The 26262-nt window shown below is 37.9% G+C and overlaps 1 protein-coding gene across 1 annotated transcript in view; it reads left to right on the top strand.

Moving 5' to 3' along the window:
* The window catches only part of LOC120517306 (histone deacetylase 1), a 52028-nt gene that overhangs the window by 5493 nt on the left and 20273 nt on the right, over positions 1-26262 (top strand). The window contains exons 2-3 of the mRNA XM_039739516.1: positions 2828-2940; positions 24031-24148. Coding sequence (XP_039595450.1) covers positions 2828-2940; positions 24031-24148 — 231 coding nt within the window. The remainder of the gene's footprint in view (positions 1-2827; positions 2941-24030; positions 24149-26262) is intronic.

Here is a 26262-nt window from a genome sequence, read left to right as displayed (position 1 = left end):
ACAATTGTTACAGAGAAAACAATAAGCAGTGCAGTTCACCAGCATGGCATCTATGCATGTTCAACCTGAAAGACTCGCTTCAAGTTTGCTATACAACATTTGGACAAGCCTATGAAATACTGGGAGACTGTAGTGTGTTCTGACAAGGCCAAAGTTGAACTTTTTGGCTGTCACATTACATACCATGTTTGGAGAAAAATGGCACCGCACATCACCCAAAAAACACTATACCAACATCATGGTGTAGATCTGTTTCCCATCTCATGTTATTGGCAAACATGTAATTGAAGGAACAATGAATGGGGTCATGTACTGACAGATTCTTGACATTAATTTGATGCCATCCACCAGGATGATGAGGATAAGATGTGTTTGGACATTCCAGCAGGACAACAATCTGAAACATGCAGCAAAGGAAACTCTCAGTTAGTTTCAAAGAAAATCAGGTTGTTAGAATGGCCCAGTCAATCACCTGACTTAAATCCAGTTGAACTTTTGTGGAAGGAGCTAAACATCAGGGTTCACAAGAGGGAGCCCCGGAATCTTCAAGATTTAAAGACAATCAAGAAGAATTAAGAAGAATGGGCCAAAATTTCCTGAGTTAATACCAATGTCTGGTGAGAATTTCATGTGAATTCCATCATTGTAAAAATACTTACTGAAAAAAATGTTGTCAGGTTCAATACTTAATTCCCCCACTGTATAATGCAAAACTGAAATGCCAAATATGACACAGATGAATGCTATAGGAAACTGGAGTAGTAATAGTGTTGCTGGAGAAGAAAAATCATTGCCCATAAAAAAAAAAAAACCTAAGATTGCCTGTGTAAACTTAAGTTTGAACAAATGCAGTAAGTACAAACAGCTTAAGCCTCGAATCTAGCCATCCATTACAGGGTACACATTCAAGCATACAGGGTGATTTTAGAGTCTGCAGTTATCACAGTATGAACATTTTAAGGATATTGGTGGAAAATCTTCATAGGCAAAGAAAAAAATATGCGTAAATTCCACTGTGGGAGTGTACCCAGTCTCCTTTGGCTCTGAGGCAGCAGCATGAATCAATGTACTCACACTTTGCTCAATTAACACAGAATGAAAAAAAGAAAAGGTTAAAATTAGGAATTTGTGCATATTGGTTGTAAATGCTTAACACAGTTGGCAATAAGTGCAAATTGATTAATTATCCTTTTTTTAACCGAAAACATAATCAGTAGAAATTAATATAACCAAAGTCTTTTAAAACAAAAGAACACTGAAAAGTGGTTATTTCTGTATTATTTGTCAGCTATGAATATGATAAAAATAGCCATTATTTGATCTTTGAAAAAAATGGTAAAGGTCTCCATCTTGTTTAGCTAATCCAGATGTTTCATATGGTTCTCTGTTAATAGAGTGGATTCCAATATTCGCTAATATATTTTATGGCACCAAAAAGGCACAGTAGGTGTCAGGTATGTACAGATTATATTGGAAATTGGACCAGTAGCCTATAAATGAAGGAGAAATCAACACTTTATAATGGACTCTCTGCTACTGGAGGAAAAGATAATGCTTTCAGTAAGGCACAGTATGCAGATGGTGTTTGATCTGGGAAATATTTGTAATGTTTTGCAGTAAAACACTGTGACATTGAAGACGATGGAATTTGAAATTGCACTGTTTGCAAGATGAGGCACTTCCTTTTTTAACCAGGTGACCCCTTTTGCCTTTATATAGCTGTGGGAAGCACTGCTTTGACCACAATTGAAATGAAGAAAAACCATTCATTGTTTACTTAAACACAGTGAAGTGGATAAATGTTAATTCATTTGGCACAACCTATTATAGGTTATCCAAACAAAACAAGGCATCTTGTGAAATCGTGTTTGCACGGGATATGCGTTCAGTTAGCTTAAACGAGTGTGAGGTGTTTTGCTATGTAATAGCATTTAGGGATGTTACTGTACCAGAACTTTTGTATTCAGTACCAATGCTAGTGAAATTTGAAACCACATCAATAACAGAAATCCCATTCAGTGGTATTTAAAGTACCTCTATTACTGAAGTGAACAATATTGTAACTTTTTATGTAATAAAATATAGATTATTCTACCAGTCAAAAGTTTTAGAGCACCTCAGTTTTTCTGGATTTTATTCAAATATAATCACTTAAAATGCTGTGAATGCCCATAAATGATAAAAAGGTAAGCAAAAAGCCGCCAGTGGTTTAAATTAAAAGTTTAGATTAGTAAAAACTAAAACTTATTAAGTTATTCTGCAGCAATTAAAGTAAATTAAGCCCTGCAAGTTGAAGCACATAATTTGCACAGATGTCCCAGCTTCTGGTGGTTACTTAAAAACCTTCTGTCTGTATTAAAGCAGAATAATGCAATGGTATACCCAGTGCATTCTCTATGCATTCCATTGCAGCATTTTAAGCTTTTCTTTTAAAGTGCATATGTCAGTTAATTTGGGTCCCTATTTTATCCCACTTTATTATAGATACCTTTATTTAGGTGCCTTTAATGTTGTGAATTCTGTATATTTGTGGATTTCATGAGTTACTACCAATGTCTTGTGAGAATTTCATGTGAATAGCATCATTGGAAATATATTTACTGAAAAAATAAATGTTGACGCATTCAATACTTATTTCCCCCACTGTACATGGTGGATAGTTAATATCTGGTTTATGTATGTCCCTTGTCATAGAAATGATCCAAGATAATTTTGTATTGTCCTGCACATCACTACTTTAGTTATTGTAACCTTAACAGCTGATTGAATTCAGGTACTGGGTTTCATTCTAAATGAGAATTTACTAAAATCTTTTATTTTGCTTTAGGGGATGTGGGAAACTATTATTATGGACAAGGTCATCCAATGAAGCCACATAGAATCCGTATGACTCACAATCTTCTACTTAACTATGGACTTTACAGAAAAATGGAAATTTATGTGAGTATTGTATTCAGGTTGAGACTGTTTTCCTTTTTCATTAAAGACAAAATAACCACTATATTTGATTCCTTTCATTATTTTAATAGACTTAAAATGCTATTTTAAATGGGCCTCTTTAATGTTAATAACATTCATTTTAGTCCCTTTAACACACACACACACACAGTTTCTTTCACATGTAGTTTACATATTAGTTGGCTGCTGAATTGACACACATTGCCTCAAACATTTAGGTTAAACTAAAAGTAAATCTTTAGGTCACTTGTATTTAGACTTGGGCCCATAATTGAATTTTTAAATGTTGATAATTTTAAGAGGTATATCCATAATATTGAATTTCAATGACCTTGTCGGCATATGTACTAATGACATTAGGAATACATATTCTCCTATTTTTAGTTCTAACTAACAGAGTATATTACATATATTAGGGATGCTTGGTTGAAGGGGTGATGCACATGGCTGTGACATAAAAACAATCATGACTTGTTTTAAGTTTTGTAATGTATTTACGAGTGCTTAACAAATTATAGCCCTTTCTATTAAAGAACTAATAAAAATGACTTGAGCTTGTAATCTAAATTGGTGATTGTCACAGTGATGGGCATGATGAAAATCTGAAGGGCACCTGAAGTAGCTTGACTTTTCTGTAAAAGTACTGTATATGTAGTAGTGGTTTATAAAGGCATACAGTGCTTTATTAGCAACTTGTCACTTCAACAGTTTTAAATCAGCCAGCTCTGTAATGGCAGTGTTCTGGTCATTATAGAAATTGAGCAAGGGCATGATTTTGAGGAAACCATTCTTATGCCAATCCTTTTTATATATACTTAGTATTCAAGGTGGAAAATTGGTTTATTTTAAAGAAAATAATAATAATCAGAGAAAAAATGCATTTTATCTTTGTGACAAATCTAATAGATCAATTGGAATGGTTTGTTCAAGAGGATAATAATGAAGCAAAGGTTAAACACTTGTTGGAAAAGAAAGTGACAAAGTATAAATATCACGCTGATCTTTTTGAAGTATATCTTTACATTCTTGTTTACTAAAGGAGAACTCTTTCCAATGTGTGTGTTGTGCACAGAATTACTCACTCATGATCTTCTAAAATGTATTAAACTTGTGATATATTAGAACCCAGGTATCCTGCACATGCTGACAAACAAATAAAATAATTCCCTCATCATTAAGGAAAGTAAGTTACTAGTTCAATGGGAAATAAATAATAAAGGAACATTTCTGATAAATCAAAAATAGCGTAATTAATAGCCAGGTACAAAAAGCCTTGCACAACTGGTGAGAGCCTTGTTCAATTTATTAGATACTAGCAAAATACCCGCGCTTCGCAGTGGAGAAGTAGTGTGTTAAAGAAGTAATGAAAAAGAAAAGGAAACATTTTGAAAATAACGTAACATGATTGTCAATGTAATTGTTTTGTCACTGTTATAAGTGTTGCTGTCATATATATATGTAAAAATATATAGCGGCGAAGTACTGCATTAAACGTTTTATTAAAAAGAAAATTAAACCTTTTTAAACTGAGGGAAAATAGACCAATAATTATTTGTTAATGATCTCTTTGTATACCACATTGTGAATTCGGCCCTCCGGTTGCAATATGATCAAGCTGTGCGCTGAGGTTACTCTTGAGCATGCAACGTACAGTTGGCCATGTGAACAGTAATCTTGTTTCAAATCTCACAGCTTGGATTGCTGCTGTCTGAGTTTCATGGTTTGTTTCAATTACGACAGTATTTGTAGGACTTGTGTTGAAGAGACATTCGGCATCTGTCAAGCGTTGTAAGTATACAACCGGTTTAATTCGATAACTTCACATCCAGCTTTTGAGAGTTTAAACATTCATAAACATCAAAGTGTCCACTACTGAAATCGTCACCTGTGAATCTAAGATGTTTAAGAGGCATTGGTGGTTGTCGAAAAGTGTATAATATTTGGCCATTTCAGTACACTTGAAAGTGACAACCGAACAATTCACCGACAGCCATCAACTCGCATGCAGATGCATAGGTGAAGGGCTTAAGCATTTCACTCTTCTAGTGCTCCTGTGTAGAATAATTATCTCCTGTACCGTCATCAGTCCACACCTTGAACCTGTCCCAGTCATTCAATACATAAGACACAATGTTCCTCTGGATATCAAGAGTGAGCCTGATATGGCCGTGCAATATGTAACAAAGAGAATGGAAAAGGTAGGTGCCATCTCCGGGCATGGAAACCACTCGGTAAGTGACAGTTCTTTGATCGATGGTGATCACCTCGATAGACATGTTAATGGAGGTACGGTTGGAATGATAAAGGAACTGGGTACCTGAACAATGTAAAGTAAGTCTAAAATACCTACACAATAACTATAATCGTAATAAATGAACAATAAAACCGCGGAGAAGCCGTGGATTAAATAAAAAGGCTGTAGTTATCAGTAGGGAGACGTAAATCCCGTGGCGAAGCAAGAAATGGAATGTAGAGACTGGAACAATGGACGACCTTATATAGGCAGGCAGCCAACAACGTGGGAGGCATTGGGATGGGGGACCCAATGACGCCTCACACGGTGACCGAGCTGCAGGCTATGGACATATATATGTATGTAAGTAGGATTCAGTTAGTGTTGGGAACCCACGTACCAAATTTCTTGAAGATGGGCCCATAAGTAACAAAGACCATTGAAAAGTTCAATATGGTGGCTGACAGTGGCATCATACCACTGAAATAAGTACTAAATTTCAGCCTTCTACCTACACGGGAAGTTGGAGAATTAGTGACGTTGGAAAGTTCAAAATGGCGGCTGACAGTGGCATCATACCACCGAAATAAGTACGTAGATTGGTTTCGGTTAGCGCAGGGAAGCCACTTACCAAATTTTGTGAAGATGGGACCATGAATAAGAAAGTTCAACATGGCGGACGTTGTTAACCGTTATGACAGTTACGCTTAGAATTTCGAAATGAAACCTGCTTAACTTTTGTAAGTAAGCTATAAGGAATAAGCCTGCCATATTTCAGCCTTCTACCTACACGGGAAGTTGGAGAATGAGTGAGTGAGTGAGGGCTTTGCCTTTTATTATTATAGATCACTTTGTTCACACAGTTGTTAAAAGAAGTAACTGGCAACCCCTACATTATGCATTAAGACCTTCATCTTACAATGGGGAACAGGGAAACAAAAAACTTGAACAGCTGGTGTAACTGGCCAGTTTAAGATAAGTTACCAGAATTATTGATATGGTATTTATTTGACCTCTATGGAAAGTTGTTGTTAATCCTTTTAAGTGTCTTGAACTTGTGTGTCCTTAGTAGCTTGTAAAATGAATTTTATTTTGTTTTGTTTAAGTTTGGGATTGACAATTTCTGTGCTCAGATTTAATCTGTAATATAACTGTTATTCACCTCACTTTAGTTTTTTTTCTTTTCATCCCTTTAGGATATTTTTTTTACTTTTGTCTTGTTTGTTCAATTGATAGGGGGCATAAAGATATCATAACTCAAGTAAATCCAATTGGGGTAATCTGTTACTACCAACATCAGTTACCAATTTAAGTTTACTAAAATTGCTCAATTCGAATGTAGTGTTTTTTAAGATAAAAAAAAAAATACAGTTAACTCCAGCATAACCAACTTTGTAGAAGCCTTATGTTCTATATTAAGTTGTTATCCTTGTTATTTTTATAGTTTATCAGCAAACCACAGGTGTTATCTGTTCATTTTTATTAACTAAATAAAATTCAATAGACTTACTTTTCAGTGACTATAAAAATGCAAAAATAAATAAAATCCCCTTAAAGTACCTAGTTTTTATATCCAAAAACATGTTCAAAAATGTATATCCATAATACATATGGCGTAAAAGAAAATAAAATGCTCTTCATAATTATAATTCTTCACAATTCTAATTAAATAAAATACTCATGCAGGGTATAAAAAGAAAATACAGGGCTTATATGCTCAACTAATTTGCAAGTAAAATAGACAAAGTTGTCTCTTAAACTAACAAGCCTATTGTTTACAAAGCAACAAGGGATAGTTATTCTTTATTTGGTATTATATCAAAATGTATACAGTTGTGCTAAACACAAGCTTGCTGACTGTCCACACTTGGACATGGAGTCTACATTATGATTAAAGGAGAAAATGAAAAATTGTCAAAGCAGATTCTCTTTTAATTTCTGGTGAAAGCGTACCTCTCTGTTGGCGGGGCTCTTTTTGTTCTACTCCAAGTAGACATACCTGTATTATTGTGATATTCCCCTCTATTTAATCCTTTACCTGTTCTTTTCAAATATAAGTGTACTCATCAGGTTCATTACTGGATTGGTCTGTTGTCGCACCTTAAGATTAACACACACACACACATACACACAGACCCCAGCCTCAAAGGTACCATATGAAAGATATATATATATATATACATGCATGTTATTCCCTAGCACTTTAAACCACACAAATACCGTATGAACAACACATACACAGTCTGCTTTCCCCAGTACTCCAAGTGACTTAATTGTCCTAGACACGAACAGCGTATGATGTATTAGTTATATCTTTGACCAAAATAATAATTTTGGTCTGCAAGAATGTATTCGAACATACAAAGTCTCAACATCCTTGACAATAGGCCATTTATCAACCAATGAATGTCTTACTTTAATGCACTGATCATTATTGGACAGAGCATCTTTGCTCTAAGGTTGATAAACTTTGCAGCTCGAATCATATGGCACTTCCTTACTGCTCCAGGTGCTCAAAAAAATTACCTTATTACTTCAATCACTCCAACTATGCAGACAAAGTATAGAAAGTTAAAAGCCCTCTCGACACGACGCTCTCACCATGTCGCTCTCTTCTTGTTGCTTAGTCCATCATATTTATTTTTAAATTCTGCGACATGTGTTTGTTACATACACCTAATTCACTGGCTTTCAAAACGATGGATGAATTTGCTCAAACTCTTTAATCTGTTTGAGTATGTCCACTTCCCAAACAAAGTTTTTGATGTTTCTAAGAATCTTTCTTTCTCAAACTGTAAACTGGTTTTGCAATTTTTAGTCCCATGGAATCTCCTACTTTTCGCAAGTTGTAGAGTAATCGGATACAGCTTGAAGTATTGGCATGTCTTCCTTGCCACTGTTTGGTAACCTTCGGCCTTCCTTTTAAGTACAGGACTTGTCTGGATTTAAAAGTAATTGTGCTTAAAAACTTTCAACACAATCTGCTGACTTAATCTATATGATGTTTAGGCTTTCTAATTTTTATTTGTTATTGAACCACACCACTCTTCCTACTTAAAGAAATAATCCATTAAAAAAATATTTGATGTATGTAAGAAAACTAAAATACATATACATTCACACAAAAACTATCTTTTGTCACTTGTTAAAATCTTGCTAAAAAGCACATTATCACGGGGATATCACAGTTAAGAAATCTCAGTTTTAGTTGTGTCTGCTATCAGTACTTTACAATTTAAGACTAAAAAAAATAGTGGTGCTTCAAAATATTTCATTTTTCAGAGGAGGCACATCAAAAAAAAAGTAGATTAACCCTGACTCAGAGATTTCAATCTGGTCCGGTCAGGTTGGGGAGCATGCACTGGTGCAGTGTGTTGCCGTACCCACCACATGACAAAACGGCTCTGGATCCTGGTTGGCAACCCCCAAGGCAGATACGTGGTCCAATCCCAACCCTTAGAAATTACCATCTTTCTGCCGCAGCCAGGTGTTACGTGGGTGTCCCCTTGGCCTGGTCTAGCCACTCGGGTCCTCAACAGTGAGGATCCTGTGAGCCGGATCATTCTCGGGGAATGTCGCCACATTCCCACAGTGCTGTAACCAACGCTCCCTCACAATGCAGGTAATGCGCCTCATTCGGGACTCTCTGAGCAACCGCTCATTCAACACAAAGTCCAACCAGTGCTACCCAAGGATTCTCTGAAGAGACAGTACCGAAGGAGTCCAGTCTTTGTCCCACGTCACTGGATAGAGTCTGTGTCTCACAACCATACAGTAACACAGTAAGCAGCAAGATTCTAAAAACTTGGACCTTCGTCCTATTGTATAGATATCGGGAGAGCCACGCAGCCCTTTCCAGTGACACCCCATGCTCTCCTAATCCGTCTACTGACTTCTTAGGAGGAGTCACCACAGACATGAATGTCACTGCCTTGGTAGGTAACAGCTACTCCCTCAGTGTTATAGCCATCAGAGCAACCAGACCAATAAAATGTTAACCCAGCTACAGAGATCTGACCCATCCCAGGTCTGCTCAACTCGGAGAATGCCGTCACTGAGATGTTTAGCTTACGCAGCTCCTCCGACAGCAGAGGAGTATGATCATCATGCCGGAGAGACAAGAAGTTACACACGCCTACCCGGATGGGCTGCCTCAAATTGGGACCCGAGTGCTGCCGTGCAGCGGGCTATGCCTCAGCACCACCACATTAGTTCTGATCCCCAACAGGCCTGACCTCATTGGGTCTCCGACGGTTTTGACTCTTCCAGGGATGTGGATTCCGAGGGCTTTCCCCCATCCCTTTCATAATGTGAGCAGCCTTCCTGTGGGCGGTTACAGCACAGCTACTCCCACTGAGAGCAGAAATGAGTCCTGTCTGTCTTCTCAGAGCTTTGTAAAGTTTTTTTTTTTTTTTTTTTATATAAACGGTGGCTGGAGTTGCCAGTCCTGCCACCAACCACCATGATTTACCTGCACGTTGGAGGACTGCTTACAGGGCCGTATGCAGTTGAATGTCATACCCAGGACGTGAACAATCCGTTCTTGAAGGTAATGTGTTGAAACCAGCAAAAACGGATAAGCATAAAGATCTGAGAGATTTTGACAAGGGACAAATTGTGACGACTAGATGACTGGGTCACAGAATTTCCAAAGTGGGAGATCTTGTGGGATGTTCCCATAATGCAGTGGCTAGTACCTTCCATTAGTGGTCAAAGGAAGGCCAACCAGTGAACCGGGGCCCAAGGCTCATTAATGTGTGTGGGGGGGGGCAAAGGCAAGCCCATCTGGTCTGATTTTGCAGAAGTGCTACTACTGTAGCACAGAGATTGCCGAAAAACTTAGTGTTGGCCATGAGAGAAAGTGTCTGAATGCACAGTGCATCATAGCTTGCAGCATATGGGATTTTGTAGTCGCAGACTGATTGTAGCGCCCAATCTGACACTTTTATACTGCCAAAAGCACCTACAATGAGCATGTGAGCATCAGAGGTGGACCATGATCCAGGAGTATGCTCTGCATCATAGCATTGGTTTTATGTTATGGGAGGCCCTGAACCTATGGTACAGCAGTTTTTGGAGGCCTTGACTTAAAATTTAGGTACCTGTATCAAAGCTATTCTGTTAACGATGGCAGAGAAAGATGAAATTTATGATGGTTGATTTTGATTTAAAACTCTCCCAGTTCAATTGACAAAATTGTTGATATTTGTAAACTTTGTGCAGGAAGATATAAATATTACAGAAGTGCAGCTTCCTTGCCTTATCTCTTATAAGCAAAATTACGCATAATGCCGCTGCTAAATACTGTTAAGTATCAAATCTGTGGCAGACTGAAATCTATGAATGTAAAACTTGTCCTTGTGATGCCCTGTGCACTGGCAACTCTGAGTGTCTATAACATAAGCAAATTAATTATTAGTGTAAAAGGGAGGCACAGGACCAAAAACATCATTCAAAAGAAACCAGTCTTTATTAAAGAGCAATCAAAGCAAAAAATAAAAATCCTAGTGTCATGCACTTCAAATAAAATGCAGTCCTCTGAAATGACACAGAATATGTATATCAGTGTCCGAGTCCAGCTCAGGGCGGCGAAAGAGCAGTACAGGAGAAAGCTGGAGCAGAAGTTGCAGAACAACAGCATGAAGGAAGTGTGGGATGGGATGAAGATTATCACTGGCTGCAGCTCGAAGCGGGATGCCACCATCGAGACAGACGTGGAGAGAGCAAACCAAATGAACAACTTCTTTAATAGGTTTGATCACAGTAACCCACTCTCACCTCGGAGTACTGCATCCTCCAACCATCCTTCTGCTGATACCAGCATAGGTGAGACATCCCCACCCACAATTACAGCAGCCCATGTGAGCAGAAAGCTGAAAAGACTTCGTGCCAGCAAAGCAGCGGGTCCAGATGGTGTATCGCCACGACTGCTGAAGGCATGTGCGTTGGAACTGGGGAGTCCTCTACAGCGCATCTTCAACCTGAGCCTGGAACAGGGGAGAGTCCCAAGGCTTTGGAAAACCTCTTGTATCACCCCTGTCCCAAAGGTATCACGTCCTAGTGAGCTGAATGGCTTCCAGCCTGTTGCTCTGACGTCACATCTGATGAAGACCATGGAGCGGCTGCTGCTTCACCACCTGAGGCCACAGGTCCGTCACGCCCTCGACCCTCTGCAGTTCGCATACCAGGAGAAGGTGGGAGCAGAGGATGCCATCATCTATATGCTACACCGATCCCTCTCCCACCTGGACAGAGGCAGTGGTGCTGTAAGAATTATGTTTTTGGACTTCTCTAGCTCCTTCAACACCATCCAACCTCTGCTCCTTAGAGACAAGCTGACTGAGATGGGATTAGACTCACACCTGGTGGCATGGATCGTGGACTATGTTACAGACAGACCACAATATGTGTGTCTTGGGAACTGCAGGTCTGACATTGTGTTCAGCAATACAGGGGCACCACAGGGGACTGTACTTTCTCCGGTCCTGTTCAATCTATATACATCAGACTTCCAATATGACTCGGAGTCCTGCCACGTGCAAAAGTTCGCTGATGACACTGCTATTGTGGGCTGCATCAGGTGTGGGCAGGAGGAGGAGTACAGAAAGTTAATCAAATGGTGCGACTCAAACCACTTACACCTTAACACCAACAAAACCAAGGAGCTGGTGGTGGATTTTAGGAGGCCTAGGCCCCTCATGGACCCTGTGATCATCAGAGGTGACTGTGTGCAGAGGGTGCAGACCTTTAAATATCTGGGAGCGCAGCTGGATGACAAATTGGACTGGACTGCCAATACTGATGCTCTATGTAAGAAAGGTCAGAGCAGACTATACTTTCTGAGAAGGTTGGCATCCTTCAACATCTGCAGTAAGATGCTGCAGATGTTCTACCAGACGGTTGTGGCGAGTGCCCTCTTCTACGCAGGGGTGTGCTGGGGTGGCAGCATAAAGATGAAAGACGCCTCACTCCTGGACAAACTTGTTAAGAAGGCAGGCTCTATTGTAGAAGTAAAGTTGGACAGTTTAACATCTGTGGCAGAGAGACGGGCACTAAGCTTGATGGACTTCTCACTTACATGAAGCAGCAGCATCTCCACCAGTGGCATGCCTCCATACCACCACTGCAGCCGTTTGCTTCTGAAGTCTTTTCACATACCACTCAGATTAGTGCACTGTTTATAACTAAACTATTCAAAAATAGAAAACATATTTATTACAAAATGGATCACAATTGACTGCAGACCTTTAAAAATCTAAGATACAGGGCTAATAAACATCATTCAGAATGGTCTGGCAGTTCTTACACATTATCTTCACATGGGACAATTGTATCGCATATTAAAGATCTATATGAAGCACTCAGGTCTTTGCAGTTTGATTAGCTAAGACATTATGCAGCAGTTGCATTCACTGGAGACTACTGGACATTGCTGAACTATCTTGGTTAAACACAAAATTGTGATCAAGTGACATTTTGTGGTTGTTCCGAATTAAAAATTGTAATCCATATATCAAGTCAGTCCTCAACTTTCACGGGGAGTTGCATTGATAGGATATTGCCTGAAAGTGAAAAAACAAATGTTAATACATTAAACTTGGGAAATGGGTGGTACCAGCAATAACCAAGCAATAACATAAAGATGAAAGACGCCTCACGCCTGGACAAACTTGTTAAGAAGGCAGGCTCCATTGTAGGATTAAAGTTGGACAGTTTAACATCTGTGGCAGAGCGACGGGCATTAAGCAAACTCCTGTCAATCATGAATAATCCACTGCATCCACTTAACAGTGTCATCTCCAGGCAGAGGAGTAGCTTCAGTGACAGACTTTTGTCACTGTCCTGCTCCACTGACAGACTGAGGAGATCGTTCCTCCCCCACACTATGCGACTCTTCAATTCCACCTGGGGGAGTAAATGCGAACATTAATTTTATTTAAATTTTTTTCATTTTTATTACTATTTAATTTAATATTGTTTCTTTGTATCAGTATACTGCTGCTGGATTATGTGAATTTCCCCTTGGGATTAATAAAGTATCTACCTACCTACCTACCTACCTAAAACCGTAATCATTTGCTAGAGATTGCTCGAAATACACTTTTCTTCATGAACTATTTGTAACAAAGCACGATTTGTGATAATCTGCACTTTTCACAGTAGCCATGAAATAACCCATTAAATGAATTACTCAAAATACAATTGATAACATGCAAAAAACATCTCCTGCAGCACTCTGTCCTTCATGGCCGGTGGATGGTGTTGGACATTGTGAAGAGCGTACCCGCTTGAAGTAAACTGTCAGTGACATTTGCTTTGTCTACCACTTGAGATCCTTAAGGGTCTCAGAGTATGGTAGCATAGCAGAGACAGGTTGATGTTTAACCTTGAGGCTGCAACTGATGATGATTTCTCTAGCCAGCTAGTCGATTTTTTTAATACCAAACTTGCCGCTGACAGTGGCTGTTGACAATCTGGCACAAAGTTTATCTAGCGCTTTTATTTTCTCACTAAGCCACATAACTGACTTGGCATGTTTTGGCTTGGAGCCCAAAGGTCTTTCACTGTGCTTTGGGGGCATAATTGGAATGCAAAACTTGATTATTTTAGCAAAATAATGGAAATATGCAACAAATGTATAGGGAGATCTTTACTCTGCAATGGCAGGCTGAACAAGATGGGTATTTTATCCAATTCAGTATCCCCAGGCAGAAATATCAATTCAGCCTCAAAGTCTGTGATGTTTAATGATCACGACTTGCACCGAAAACTTTAATCTTTTTAGTTAGCCCTGAAAAGTTTACTGAACTTATTGAAATTTACTGAAAAGATATCTATGTGCTTTTGATAAAGACTCGGAGAGCAAGGAGGCATGCTGATTTCCTGCATGCAGTTTTTTCTTTGTGACAACAGAAAACCAAAGAACAGTAGCTGAGCTATGTTACATACTTGTTGATTTCATGAGGGGGGTGGGGGGAGAGCTGGAAATGTTTAATAATGCTAGTCATTCCCAACTTGTTGATGAACAGGGCAGTCAAAGTGAGATATAGCAGTGCTTTGCTTAAAAAAATGTGAACCTGAAAATAATACAGCACCTGTTTGTAAATGGTGTAACAGGGTATGTTTCACCAAATGAGGCAATACATTGAATATTTATCTGCACATTTATCGGCTCAGAACTCAACATTATGAAATAGTGTTTACATTAAAAGTAATAAAAGTTATGATCATGTATTTCATTTGGTTAACAAGTGCAGAATTTTCAAACAATGCAAATTCGCAAAGAATGCTTTTCCAAACCTTTTTTTGATAAACAGACACAAAAGCAAATTATTCAAGCCTAATCATTTTGGTTCTGTAAAGTACAATGCAAATACCATAGTATATAATGTCCATCCCAGTTGTAGTATATGCATTGCATATACTCTTAATTGTTTATTTTACTAATAATATTTATTAACTCCCAGTAACATTTTGAAGTGTGTTTTGTTTCATATTTGTTTCCCTGTTTAATTTTGCTTGTTCCTTTGAAACATTCCTATGTTGAAAAAGTTCTGGTACTTAATGTATTGTAATGACTGAGCTTGAAATTCAGAGAGATATGTATATAGCTGTAGAGCTGCCAAACTGTGTGCTTTCTGATGGAGTGGAGGGTTAGGCAAATGAAGAATCGCAGTGAGCTCTTCAGGGCAGAAAGGAGAATGAGGGGCTGATGGAAAAAAGTTGAAGGAGCTCAAAAGTCCAGTTCTGTTTGATGGGCAGAAAGTGCAGAAAAGAGGAGAGGACCTGTCTCTGAGCAGCCAGAAAGCTGTTGATGGAGAAAATAAGAATTTGCTGCACTGCAGTACCAACATAGCAGGTGTAGAACAGTGCAGTGTGCAGGAGCAGCACAGGCAATTACCAGTAGAAAGTGAGGGAAGGAGCAGCGTCTCCCTCTTGAGGAAAGTCTCAGAATTAAACAGCAGGTGAGATCAATGCCTAAGATTGATTTGGTTCAAAAGTCAGTGAAAAATAACTGGTCTTTTTAACTCTTTTTGGTGTGACAAGGTGAGCAGGCTGACTGTATTATGAATTTAGATGAAGGATCAATGTGCCTTATTATTAGATTTAGAACTATTGGCTGTTAAAAGCTTATGGTTGAAGTAGCATTAAAGGTCACCATTTATTTTAGCATAAGGGTTGCTGGGCCATTGTCTTTTGCGGCCTACCTGTCTTTTCACTTGCTGTTTTGAACTACTGTGAGTCAAGGATGTTGTCTCTAAGGGAACTGAGCAAGCTAACTTTTGTTTTGGGAACATAGCTGCTGTGGTTTCCGACTGACGGACTAAACAAACTTCCACAAGCTTTCATTTTAAGAAAACTAAAGCAAACCCTCACATTAGCACATAAACATATAAACATTTTAAATTGCATTTAAATGTATATATTAAGGCTTATCAATACCTTACCAGGGGTGGGCAAAGTCAGTCCTGGAGGGCCGCAGTGGCTTCAGGGTTTTGCCCCAACCCAGTTTCTTAATTAAAAAAACAATCCTTTCCAATAATTAAATTTCATGGCTTGCTAGTACTTTAACTCCACCATATCAGGTCATTCTCATATCCTAGATTTTTCTTTTCTTTCTAAGGATATCATCCAGATGATTTGAAGTCTAAAACGGATGAGTAATACTCAATCTTTCATTTTTTTCTCTTCACTTTCCTTCCAAGTATTTATTTAAACCAAATAGTACACGATAAATACACACAGATGAAAATGGTAACAAGCTAAATGGAGAAATACTGGTTTATTTTGTCATTTCATTCTTATTGCTAATAAGTAGCCATTAAAAACCAAGAATACAGCTGTTTAAGACTAAAATAAGCAATAAGGGCTCAAAATCTTAACGAGCAAGACAACTAAAGTGAAGCAGAAGTGTTACTAGAGCAATAAGTGCAACTAGGTTAAAACAATGAGTTAAAGCAAAACACATTGTGTAGAAGGTATTTAAGAATTTATTATTAAAGGCTAGTGTTTTTTCTCTTTTAAGCAGATGCCTGTGAGCTCAAGGCTGCCTGTTTCCATTCTCAGCATCTCTCTCTCTCTCTCTCTCTCTCTCTCTCTCTCTATATATATATATCTATATATATATATATATCTATATATATCTATATATCTCTATATATATCTATATATATATATATATATATATATATATATATATATATATATATATATATATATATATATATATATCTATATATATATAAGATAGCATTTAAGTTTATATTTTAGTGCTTCCTCATGAATCAGTATAATAATTAATTAAGCTACAGCAAAGTATATTGTACTACTTATCTTGTAAGAGTTAATTGTTGTTGCACTTTTTTTTCTTCTAAGCGGTCAGGAAACACTATGCTTGTCTGCTCAAGGCCATCCACAGCTTAGCCCTTGTCAGTGAAGTTGCACGCTGCCACTTACCGGCACAGCCGCCTATGATTTTGGCCTTAAGGGATGTTGGTGAAATTAGCAATTATTAGTTAAGCAGCCCAGTTTTCACATGTGGGTCCTCCTGATTCCAACTTAATGGTGAGAATTGATTAATCAAAAGGCCATCAGTTTTGTTTTTTTTTTCCCATGTTAAACATATACTGTATGTACTGTACATATCTCCTCAGAAACTGATGTGGTCTTTGACATTGTGCAGCAAAGGGCTATGGATTTTCTTCACTGCAAACAAAGAATTGAGTGTCTCCTTGCTTTTCCAAATGAGAAGAAGTCGGTGGAGGCTTTTCAGGCTGTTCATGATAAAGTGGCAAATCTGTCTGATCCCCAAAATAACCCTAGGCAGAAGTGTTGGTGTGTCACAATTGCAGGATTAGGCCTGAGTAAAAATATTGATTTTACAATTAATCTTTATTTTTCATTTAAATGATTCATATCAATTTTTAAAGTCTCAAGATGGATCGTGTGAATTTCTGTCCTGCTTAATTATTATATGTAGATTTTTACTTTTCTACTTTTTTCGCTTCTGATGCAGTAGTTGTCGCTAATGTGCCTGTTATGGCTTTCTATGGAAAAAAGCACTTTACTATGACTAGCTCTTGCTGCAGGACGCAGGATGGGGCAGAGAGGGAGCTCAGGGTGCAGAAATCTAACTATGCAAATGCAGATAACATTACATGGGTAGGTCTGAAATCATAAACCTGGCTGTGTATGTGCATGCCCTACTGAGCTCCAGCAGTCTTAACTTGTGACAGCTGAACATCCTGGGCATCAGATTCCGACATGACAGTCACCTCTCACTAAATTAAAAATGACTGGGCAGATGTGTTGCAGACAAGCATGCTGCATGCCAGTCACACCGAGAGCAGCCTCACTACATATACAGTACGCAGAGATGGCTGGCCGGCAGCTGTTCCAAAAACCTTTCTAGCATTTCCAATGTTCTGTTCCGTCACTTGACAGCAATAATCACAAGTTTGTTTGTTGGCAAGTCCAATAAATGTTGCTTCTCTTTAAGCACATGGCTAGCTGTACTGCTAAGGTGAAAAAAAAGTATGCATCACATCTCATTTGGCCAGCCTGCTATACCAAAGTGAGCATGTGGTAAAAGCAGCTGATGTCAAGTAATTACATAAACTATACCATGTGGATTATAATAGCAGTGTTATCAGTCATAATATTTGGTTCTTTTTCTTATATATTAAATTCATCCAGCACTGCTGTTAACAAGCATCAGCTCTAGATCCATCCATCCATTATCCAACCCGCTATATCCTTATTTTAAAATACTTCCTTTTAGTCTGAGACGGAGCTGTCAGGACACATTTTCAGGACAGATTAATGTGAATTCTACATGTGAGCAACTGAAGATATGTATCTTGTAGAACTATAGAATGACACATAACTTCCTGTTGTATCTTTAATTTCGACTAATTCAAGATTATTTTAAATGTCCAATGGGGGAATAAAAATGGCTAACAGTTTAGTTGAAGGCTGTCTACATGGAGATTCATAATAAATGAATAGGTTATTGAATAATTATTTAAAAAATTATTTTTGATTATTTTTATAATACTATTCACAAGATAATATTGGTGTTTTATAAAGTAGATACCATTGCATTGTATTAAAACAAGGACCCCCAATATGTGTGGACTCTGATTAAAGGATGTATATGTTAATTAAGTTATGGTGAATTGTGAATGATTGCTATGAAAACAATGTGCTTTAAAAAATTGTTCCATATCTTCAAGTACTGATGTTAACTGTTACTAATTAAATGTTTCTTCTTAAATGGCATTTAAGAAGGGAAACAGGGGTAAGCTGTATGATTTCTTGGTAGGCTAGTCAGCAAACATCTGCCACGTCCTATCAGTTACAAGAAGCAGATCATGGATATGTGATGCAGTACCTGCCAAATAATACAAAGAGAGTACACACAATGTGTTTTGTCTTAATTGGGGCTCATCAGGCTTCTTGCAACTGAGAGGACAAGGCGGATGTTTGCCGACTGGCTGACCAACCACAAGCATTACCTGGTAGGTAGCCAACCAAATAAGCAGAGTGAAATTCAGACCTATGAAAATATATACAGTGATACAGTTTGCATTTTTGTAGTTGGAAATCCACAAAGGGAGAATATGAATTGGGTATGTTAAAATAGTTTTTTATTCCTGGCTTTTCAACTCTTATCAGGAATCATCATCAGAGGAAAATGATTAGACATACTGGAATTCAAGGCAGTATAGAGTAAATTAGGAAGGGAGGGTAGATGGATGTTGGGAGGAGATGGGGATTAATGAGGTGGGGTTCGGAAGATGTTGGTCATAAAGTTTTATTTACTATGTGCATGTTCTTTTTTTCAAGCCCACATATGCTGGGTTCATGTCCAAATGTCTGTTAATGGCATTTTCATTGGATAGCCACGATTCAGCCAGTTCTCAGGCACTTTTAGTATTAGTATTGAACTGGGACTCAGTTCAAGGAAAATTCAAGGCTACTTTAAGATACTTAATTCATTTTCACCCTTTGTGGATTTCCAGTTGCACAGTTGACTGACTGACTGACTCACTCACTCGCTCATCAACAAAAATTTCCCATTTAGTTAAAAAACTGAAATCTGACTGTAGGTTATATCTAGTGCAGTAGATACAGTATCTACTAAGGACATTTTGATATATCGATTATTAAAGATAAGGAGAAAAACTAAATACCCCAAAATCTCAAGGGCTTTCACATATTTAATTCTGGTAATGTTATAGAAAAGAAAAAAATATCTAACTCGTTTTTTTTGTATTTTTGTTTTAATTTGTCAATAGTAATTCTGTAACAAGTAATAGCACAGAGAAATGCTTGCTATAATGCTTGCAGTTGATTCAAATTAATACTGTAAACAAAAGAACACTACTGACAAAGCTGTGGCTGTAATCACATAAAGAAATGGGACGGGTGACAAGTGAAGAAAGTGCCCTGCAAGGGACAAAGAGATGGATTGGCAAGCTTCGTGGAAAATGAGCAGTGAAGTAGAAGACGGAATATTAGGCAAAGCTGAAATTCTTACTCTTGACCATGTACTGTAGTATAAAATGCATACCATTTTAAGCCAGATTGAGTTGTAGATACATATAATTCAAAGAATGGGGTGGTGGTTAAATACCTGCAATATTATATAAAACTGGGGTGACCCGATTAAGGTCACACACTATATTCTGCTACTGCAGATCAATTTCACCAGCCTGTACTCCATTTAGAAAAAACAAAAAACAACAACATCATTTATTTATATAGCACATTTTCATACAAATTATGTAGCTCAAATTGCTTTACATAATGAAGAAAAAGAAAAAAGACAAAATAAATAAGAAAATAAAATTAGGGAACACTAATTAAAATAGAATAAAAGTAAGGTCCGATAGCCAGGGAGGACAGAAAAAAAAAAAAACCTCCAGATGGCTGGAGAAAAAAAATTAAAATCTGCAGGGGTTCCCTAGGCCACGAGACCACCCAGCCACCGCCGCCTCTAGGCATTCTATCTAACATCAGTGACCTCACAATCAGTCCTCATGGTATTCAGGGTTCACATGGAAGAACTTGATGATGACGGTCATGTGGACTTCTGGCCTTTAATCCATCAATTTAGGGACATCACTGTGCTTTGATCAGGTGGTGGTGGCACAAGTCGCCACCACAGAAAACCAGAAAAAGAACAGAAGAGAAAGTAGGGGTTAGTACGGATTACAGAGCCACCAGGAATGATGTTGATAATTAAATGCATATACAGAGTATCAGGATTAAACTAAAATGAAGCTATGAGAAAGCCATGTTAAAAGAATGAGTTTTTAGCAGTTTTTTTAAGAAGGCTGCCTCGCCACTTCTTTTAAGTTTAGCTCTTGGAAATATAAGCAGACACTCATTTGAAGATCTAAGGTTACGATTTGGAGTGTAAGGTGAAAGACATTCTGAAATATAGGATGGAGTGAGATTATTTAAAGTTTTGTAAACTATAAGCAGTATTTTAAAGTCAATTCTAAATAACACAGGTAACCAATGTAGTGACATCAATACTGGAGAGATTTGCTTGGACCTTCATTTCCTAGTTAAGATTCTTGCAGCTGCATTCTGCACTAGTTGTAATCGTTTGATATCTTTTTTTGGGTAGTCCTGAGAGAGGTGCTTTACAGTAATCTAGCCGACTGAAAACAAAAACATGAACTAATTTCTCAGCCTGTTGCAAAGTTATAAGAGGTCTAACTTTTGCTACATTTCTTAAGTGAAAAAATGCTGTCCTAGTAATCTGAATAATATGTGATTTAAAATTCAGGTGACAGTCAATAGTTACCCCTAAATTCTTTACCTCCATCTTGACTTTAATCCTAATTCATCGAGTTTATTTCTAATAACCTCATTATATCAATTTTTGCCAATCACTAAAATTTCTGTTTTCTCCTTATTTAGTTTAATCTAATTAAAAACATTAACTTTTTCTTGTCATTAGGTATTTATTGAGTCTGCAAGATAAGGCATTTCTGGTTTTAGGCTGTTCTGCAAATACAAAGTTATAATTTACAGCAAATTTAAAAAAAACTTTGAATTATTGTTTAATAATCTTTGTAATATTACTGAAAACCAACCACAAGCTTCCTGCACTGTCTGCTAGCAGTGTGTACCTCAGCAATCTCTGCATATTATGTTTCCCGTTGGTGCAGAGACCTTCCGTAGTCCATTGAATGAAGGAAGTTGTTTGTTTAAATTTTGGCTAACCAGCTCAGATTAGAGGATTGGAGCATTTTTGTATACAAAAAAAAAAAAGCTTGAATCCCAGCCCAACTGACTTGCAGTCCGATCAGCTAACATTTGTGCTGTTCAACAACTATCGTTGATCAGTAGTAAGATGGTGGCTTCTGACTATTACATGTGAAAGATCAACACTTTTTTTTTTTCATTTGTTTTGTTTTGATTCCCACTGAGGTCGGATATTTCTGGGCCTCAGTGTCATGAGATGAATCCATTTGTCAAGGACATTTTTCTTTAGATCATCTTATCAGTCAGTGAGTCAAACAGTGACATGGAGCTGTGTGTGTGTGTGTATGTATGTATGTATGTGTATATATATAAAATAAAAATCCTGGAAAGCAAGGCGATGATACGTGATCTTCGCGTAAGTTCTCGGTAGACATTTAAAAGACCCGCAAGACAAAAGAGACTTGCCACGGAGTGTCCTGCGGGGACCATAACATGAGACTTGGTGCCAAGAGTTTGGGCCGTTTCGCGGGGACGTGGAACATGAGATTCTTGAGACGCCCTACATACAAAAGATATATAAGAGCACACCCATCAAAAAACAGTCAGTCGCAGTAAAAGCACGTAGTGCACACAGATCATGTGCGCTCAACACATGTAAAGCGTATAAGGACAATACGGAGAATAGAGACCCAATGGTGTTGGAGAGAAAAAAAGGCGGATAAGAGATTATGATTATGAAAGCAGTGGATTTCAAAAGGCTCAAACAAACGATGGCGCAATACACATGCAGAGAAAGGTACAGAATATGAAAGTAGTAAAATTAAAAAGTATTGTAGCGTCCCAGCCAGGTTGAGGCCTTTTTGGTTTTAAGTGGCTGTTTGGTCCAATTGAGGGAGGGTGAAGTACAGCACGGATGACTGATAGTGGGGTATTGATTGATGCAGTAAAGGGGGTGAGACGCGGGGGAGGAGGGGTTGGAGGGGGTGCTAGAAAGTTGTGTTTGGGGTTATGAAGTCAGCGATTGTTCAAGTAAAACTTTTGTGACACTTTGTCATGTCAGTCGGTACAGTATCAAAGAAAAGATAGAAAAGATTGCATTACCGAAAAACAAAAGGTGATTAATCATCAGAATCAGGTGTGATTGAAAAAAAGAGCAAGACAAATTGAGGTCAGAAATAAAAGGCAAAGAGTAGACGACAAAGTAATTTCGCATTTGCATCATTCAATGCACAAAATGTGGATTTACACAATAGTAGACCATACACTATGAGAATCTGTGGTCTCGGAACAGTTAAAGCAACGACAAGTTGAATTTCAAAGAATACACAATTCGGTCAGGTGTATATTTATGATCCCGGAGAAGCAATGCAAATTTTAACAGGCAAAAAGAAAGGTAATGTATATATTTCAAGAATATCATTTCACATGAAATTAGATCGTGATATGTTATTCATATTAAAACCACCCTAGTTGCATTGGGGACCACAGGTGCAGGGCTTGGAAGCTTAACCCTGTAGGAACTCGTGGTCACTGCCAGGGGGCACCCCGGTGCCTGGAGAGCCCTGGACCTCAGCACTTCCACCACACCCGGAGGTGCTGGGGGGAAGGAGACCAGGGACACCCGGAGTGCTTCAGCGGAGAAGTGTCAGTAAGCGCCTGGAGCCCAACTGGGCATGTATAATTGGAGCCGCCTCCCTCCATACGATGACTGGAGTCGGGCGGAAGTGGACAAGAGTCTTGCTGGAGAGGAGTGGAGGTGGCCTGAAGAAGAGAGGCACTGGAGAGAGAGGCCTGGACTTTGGGGGATTGGTGCAGAGGCACTGGGTTATGCACTGAACTGTAAATATTAAAGTAAAATAAAATGTGTGTGTTGGGTGACCAAACGTTGTCCGTCTGTCTGTGTCTGGGGCTCGTTCCACAATATATATAAACTGTTTTTTTTTTAACTTTAAAGGTGAAAATTGGTGACACAGTCTGCATAGGAGGTATAGCTATCCCCTCCTGAGTCTAGCATTCTGGGTTTGAATCATGTGCCTGCTTGTCATCTGTGTTGCATTTGCAAATTCTTCTTTTATCTCACTGGTTTGGTCACTTGGGTAATTCAGTTTACTTTTCTGACTGTAAGTAGGTCACTTGGGTACTCAGATTTTCTTCCAACATCCCAAATACCTATATTTGATTGATTGGTAACTACAAATTGTTCCTTTATGGATGTAGGTATGTATGTGCACCTAGTCCTGGGATTTTCCTATCTTACACACAGAAGTACAAGGTTAAGCTTCAAGCCCCCAGGAAGACTTTATTGTGCTCTTTCATTATACTAGAAATCAACAGAAAATTATAATTGTACTTAGTTTCTACATTTTTGTGTTCTCATCTGGTCAGCAATATTATGTAAATAAAAAAAATATTTTAAGAAAGTAAGGTTATGATTAATGATGATCTGTACTAAAAGCGATTATTCAGCATTTTCAAATGAAGATACTTATAGGTCATAAGAATGTTATCTAGGATGACCTGTACAACCTTCATAATAAATGGATTTTTTGGATGTCCTTTTCTTTTTTTCTTTTTATCATTAAAACTCAATAAATTTGTGTTCCTTGATCTTTTAGCGTCCACATAAAGCCAATGCAGATGAAATGACTAAATACCACAGTGATGACTACATCAAGTTTCTGAGATCAATTCGTCCGGACAATATGTCAGAGTACAGTAAACAGATGCAGAGGTGTAAGTAGTTAATTTATAAAGTTTCTGTATTTTTTTGAAGTGTGATGTCTGAAATTGGAGATTGACACTGGATATTTTTTGGAAACATTGTTTAATTACCTTATATTATTCAGTAAAATATTGCATTTGCTGACTAACAAATGATAAAAATTCAGTATTGTATAACATTTTAGCATGTAGTGCGACCTTCATAAATATTGAAATACATGAAAAGATTTCCATGTTAACCACTTATATTGTTTTCTCTGTTATAAGATTTGAATCTAAGTAGTATCTCGAGAGAATTGAAGACAAAAGAATAGTGAGCTGTTTTTGACTTTAGACCCAGCTAAGAGGACTACTCAATTAAGTAACTGGCTGCTCCAAAGTTGCATTGTGTGGATGTATGCGTGAGGGTGCAAGGCTGTTTTCTGCCTTGTACCTAGTACTTAAGCAATTTGCTCTGGTACTCCGTGAGAATGAATTGGATTTTGAGAATATTATGTTATTTTACCAAAAAGATCGATATATTAAGATGGAATCTGTTTACAAATTTTATGGCTTTGATTAATTCATTTAAAGGAGCCTGTACCAAAAAGACGGGCCATTACTCACGTAACAGATTAGTCATGTGGAGAGGGAAAAAAAGGACACCAGCTTTTGTTTCTTGATTATGGTAAACAAATACAATATAAACCAATTTTAGAATTTTTTTTTTTAAATCTTGCAATCCGTGTGTACAGTATCTTCAGAAAACATTCAGATCCCTTCAATTTCTAGACATTTTGTTATGTTGTAGCTTTGTGCTAAAATCACTTAAATTATTTTTTTTCTCTTATCAAGTAATACTCAGCAACCCAGGGTAACAATGCAAAAAGATTTTAGAAGTTTTTCAATATGTATTAAAAATAAAAACTAGAGTTCACATTGATACAAGTATTCAGACCCTTTATTCAGTGCTTCATGGAAACACCTTTGGCAGTGGTAATGGCCTAGAGTCATCTTGGATATGACGCAACAAGCTGCACACACCTGGATTTGTGTATTTTCTTTGGCGGACGCCACTTGGTTGTTTCACAATAATTACAATTAGGTATATATAAGTAGGTTTCACATTTCTGTTATCATTTTAGCCCTAAAATAGTGACTTAACATCAGGAACCTATTTTGTTGACCTTAAGGTTAGTGTTTCAGTGAGGGGAAGGCCGTCTCAAGTGGCATCCGCTTTCTGAACAAGACCCATTTTCTTCCATTCTTCTATGCTGATCCTCTCAAGCTCTCATGTGGGATGGAGAATTTCAATAGACAGCTATTTCCGGGGCTATCCAAAGATTTTTGATTGGATTAAAGTCTTTGCTTTAGGCCACTTGAGGATATTCATAGAAGAGAGCCTAAGCCACTCATGTGTTCTCTTTGCTTAGTGCTTAGGGTCATTATCCTGTTGAAAAGTGAACCTTCTGCCCAGAGAGCTGTGGAGCAGTATTTCTCTGTACTTTGCTTTGTTCAGCTTTCCCTCAACCTTGACTAGTATCCCAATCCCTACCACTGTAAAATAACCTCATAGCATGATGCTGCCACCATCATGCTTCACTCTTAGAATGTTCGTGCTCAGGTGATGAGCTGTGCCTACTTTCCTCCAAATGTGGTGCTTAGAATTGAGGCCATTGAAGTTCAGTCTTGGTTTCATCAGGCCAGGGAATCTTGTTTTCTCATAGTCTGGAGTCATTGTTTTTTTGCAGGCTTGATTGTGTTGTTTTACTGCTCTGCCATAAAGCCCAGATTACTGGAGTGTTGCAGTGTGGTTGTCCTTCTGGAAGTTTTGCACACAGTTTCTTCAGAGCTCAGCCAGAGTGACAGTTGAGTTCTTGGTTACCTCACCAATGGCCCACTCACACTTGAGCATTTGTTTAATATTTTTCAAGTTTTTCAATGGCTTTATGGAAGCATTTTTCTGGCTTCTTTGTGAATTTTTTAAGCATTTTCAAAGAAGTATTTGGTAGGGAAAAATTATTTACATTAGATAGATAGATACTTTATTAATCCCAAGGGGAAATTCACATAATCCAGCAGCAGTATACTGATACAAAGAAACAATATTAAATTAAATAGTAATAAAAATTAAAAAATGAAGAAAA

This window comes from Polypterus senegalus, chromosome 17 (genome assembly GCF_016835505.1).
Source record: "Polypterus senegalus isolate Bchr_013 chromosome 17, ASM1683550v1, whole genome shotgun sequence".
Taxonomy (NCBI): Eukaryota; Metazoa; Chordata; class Cladistia; order Polypteriformes; family Polypteridae; genus Polypterus; species Polypterus senegalus.
Note: the sequence above shows the minus strand (reverse complement) of the source record. Positions and strands in the feature narration are given on the sequence as shown.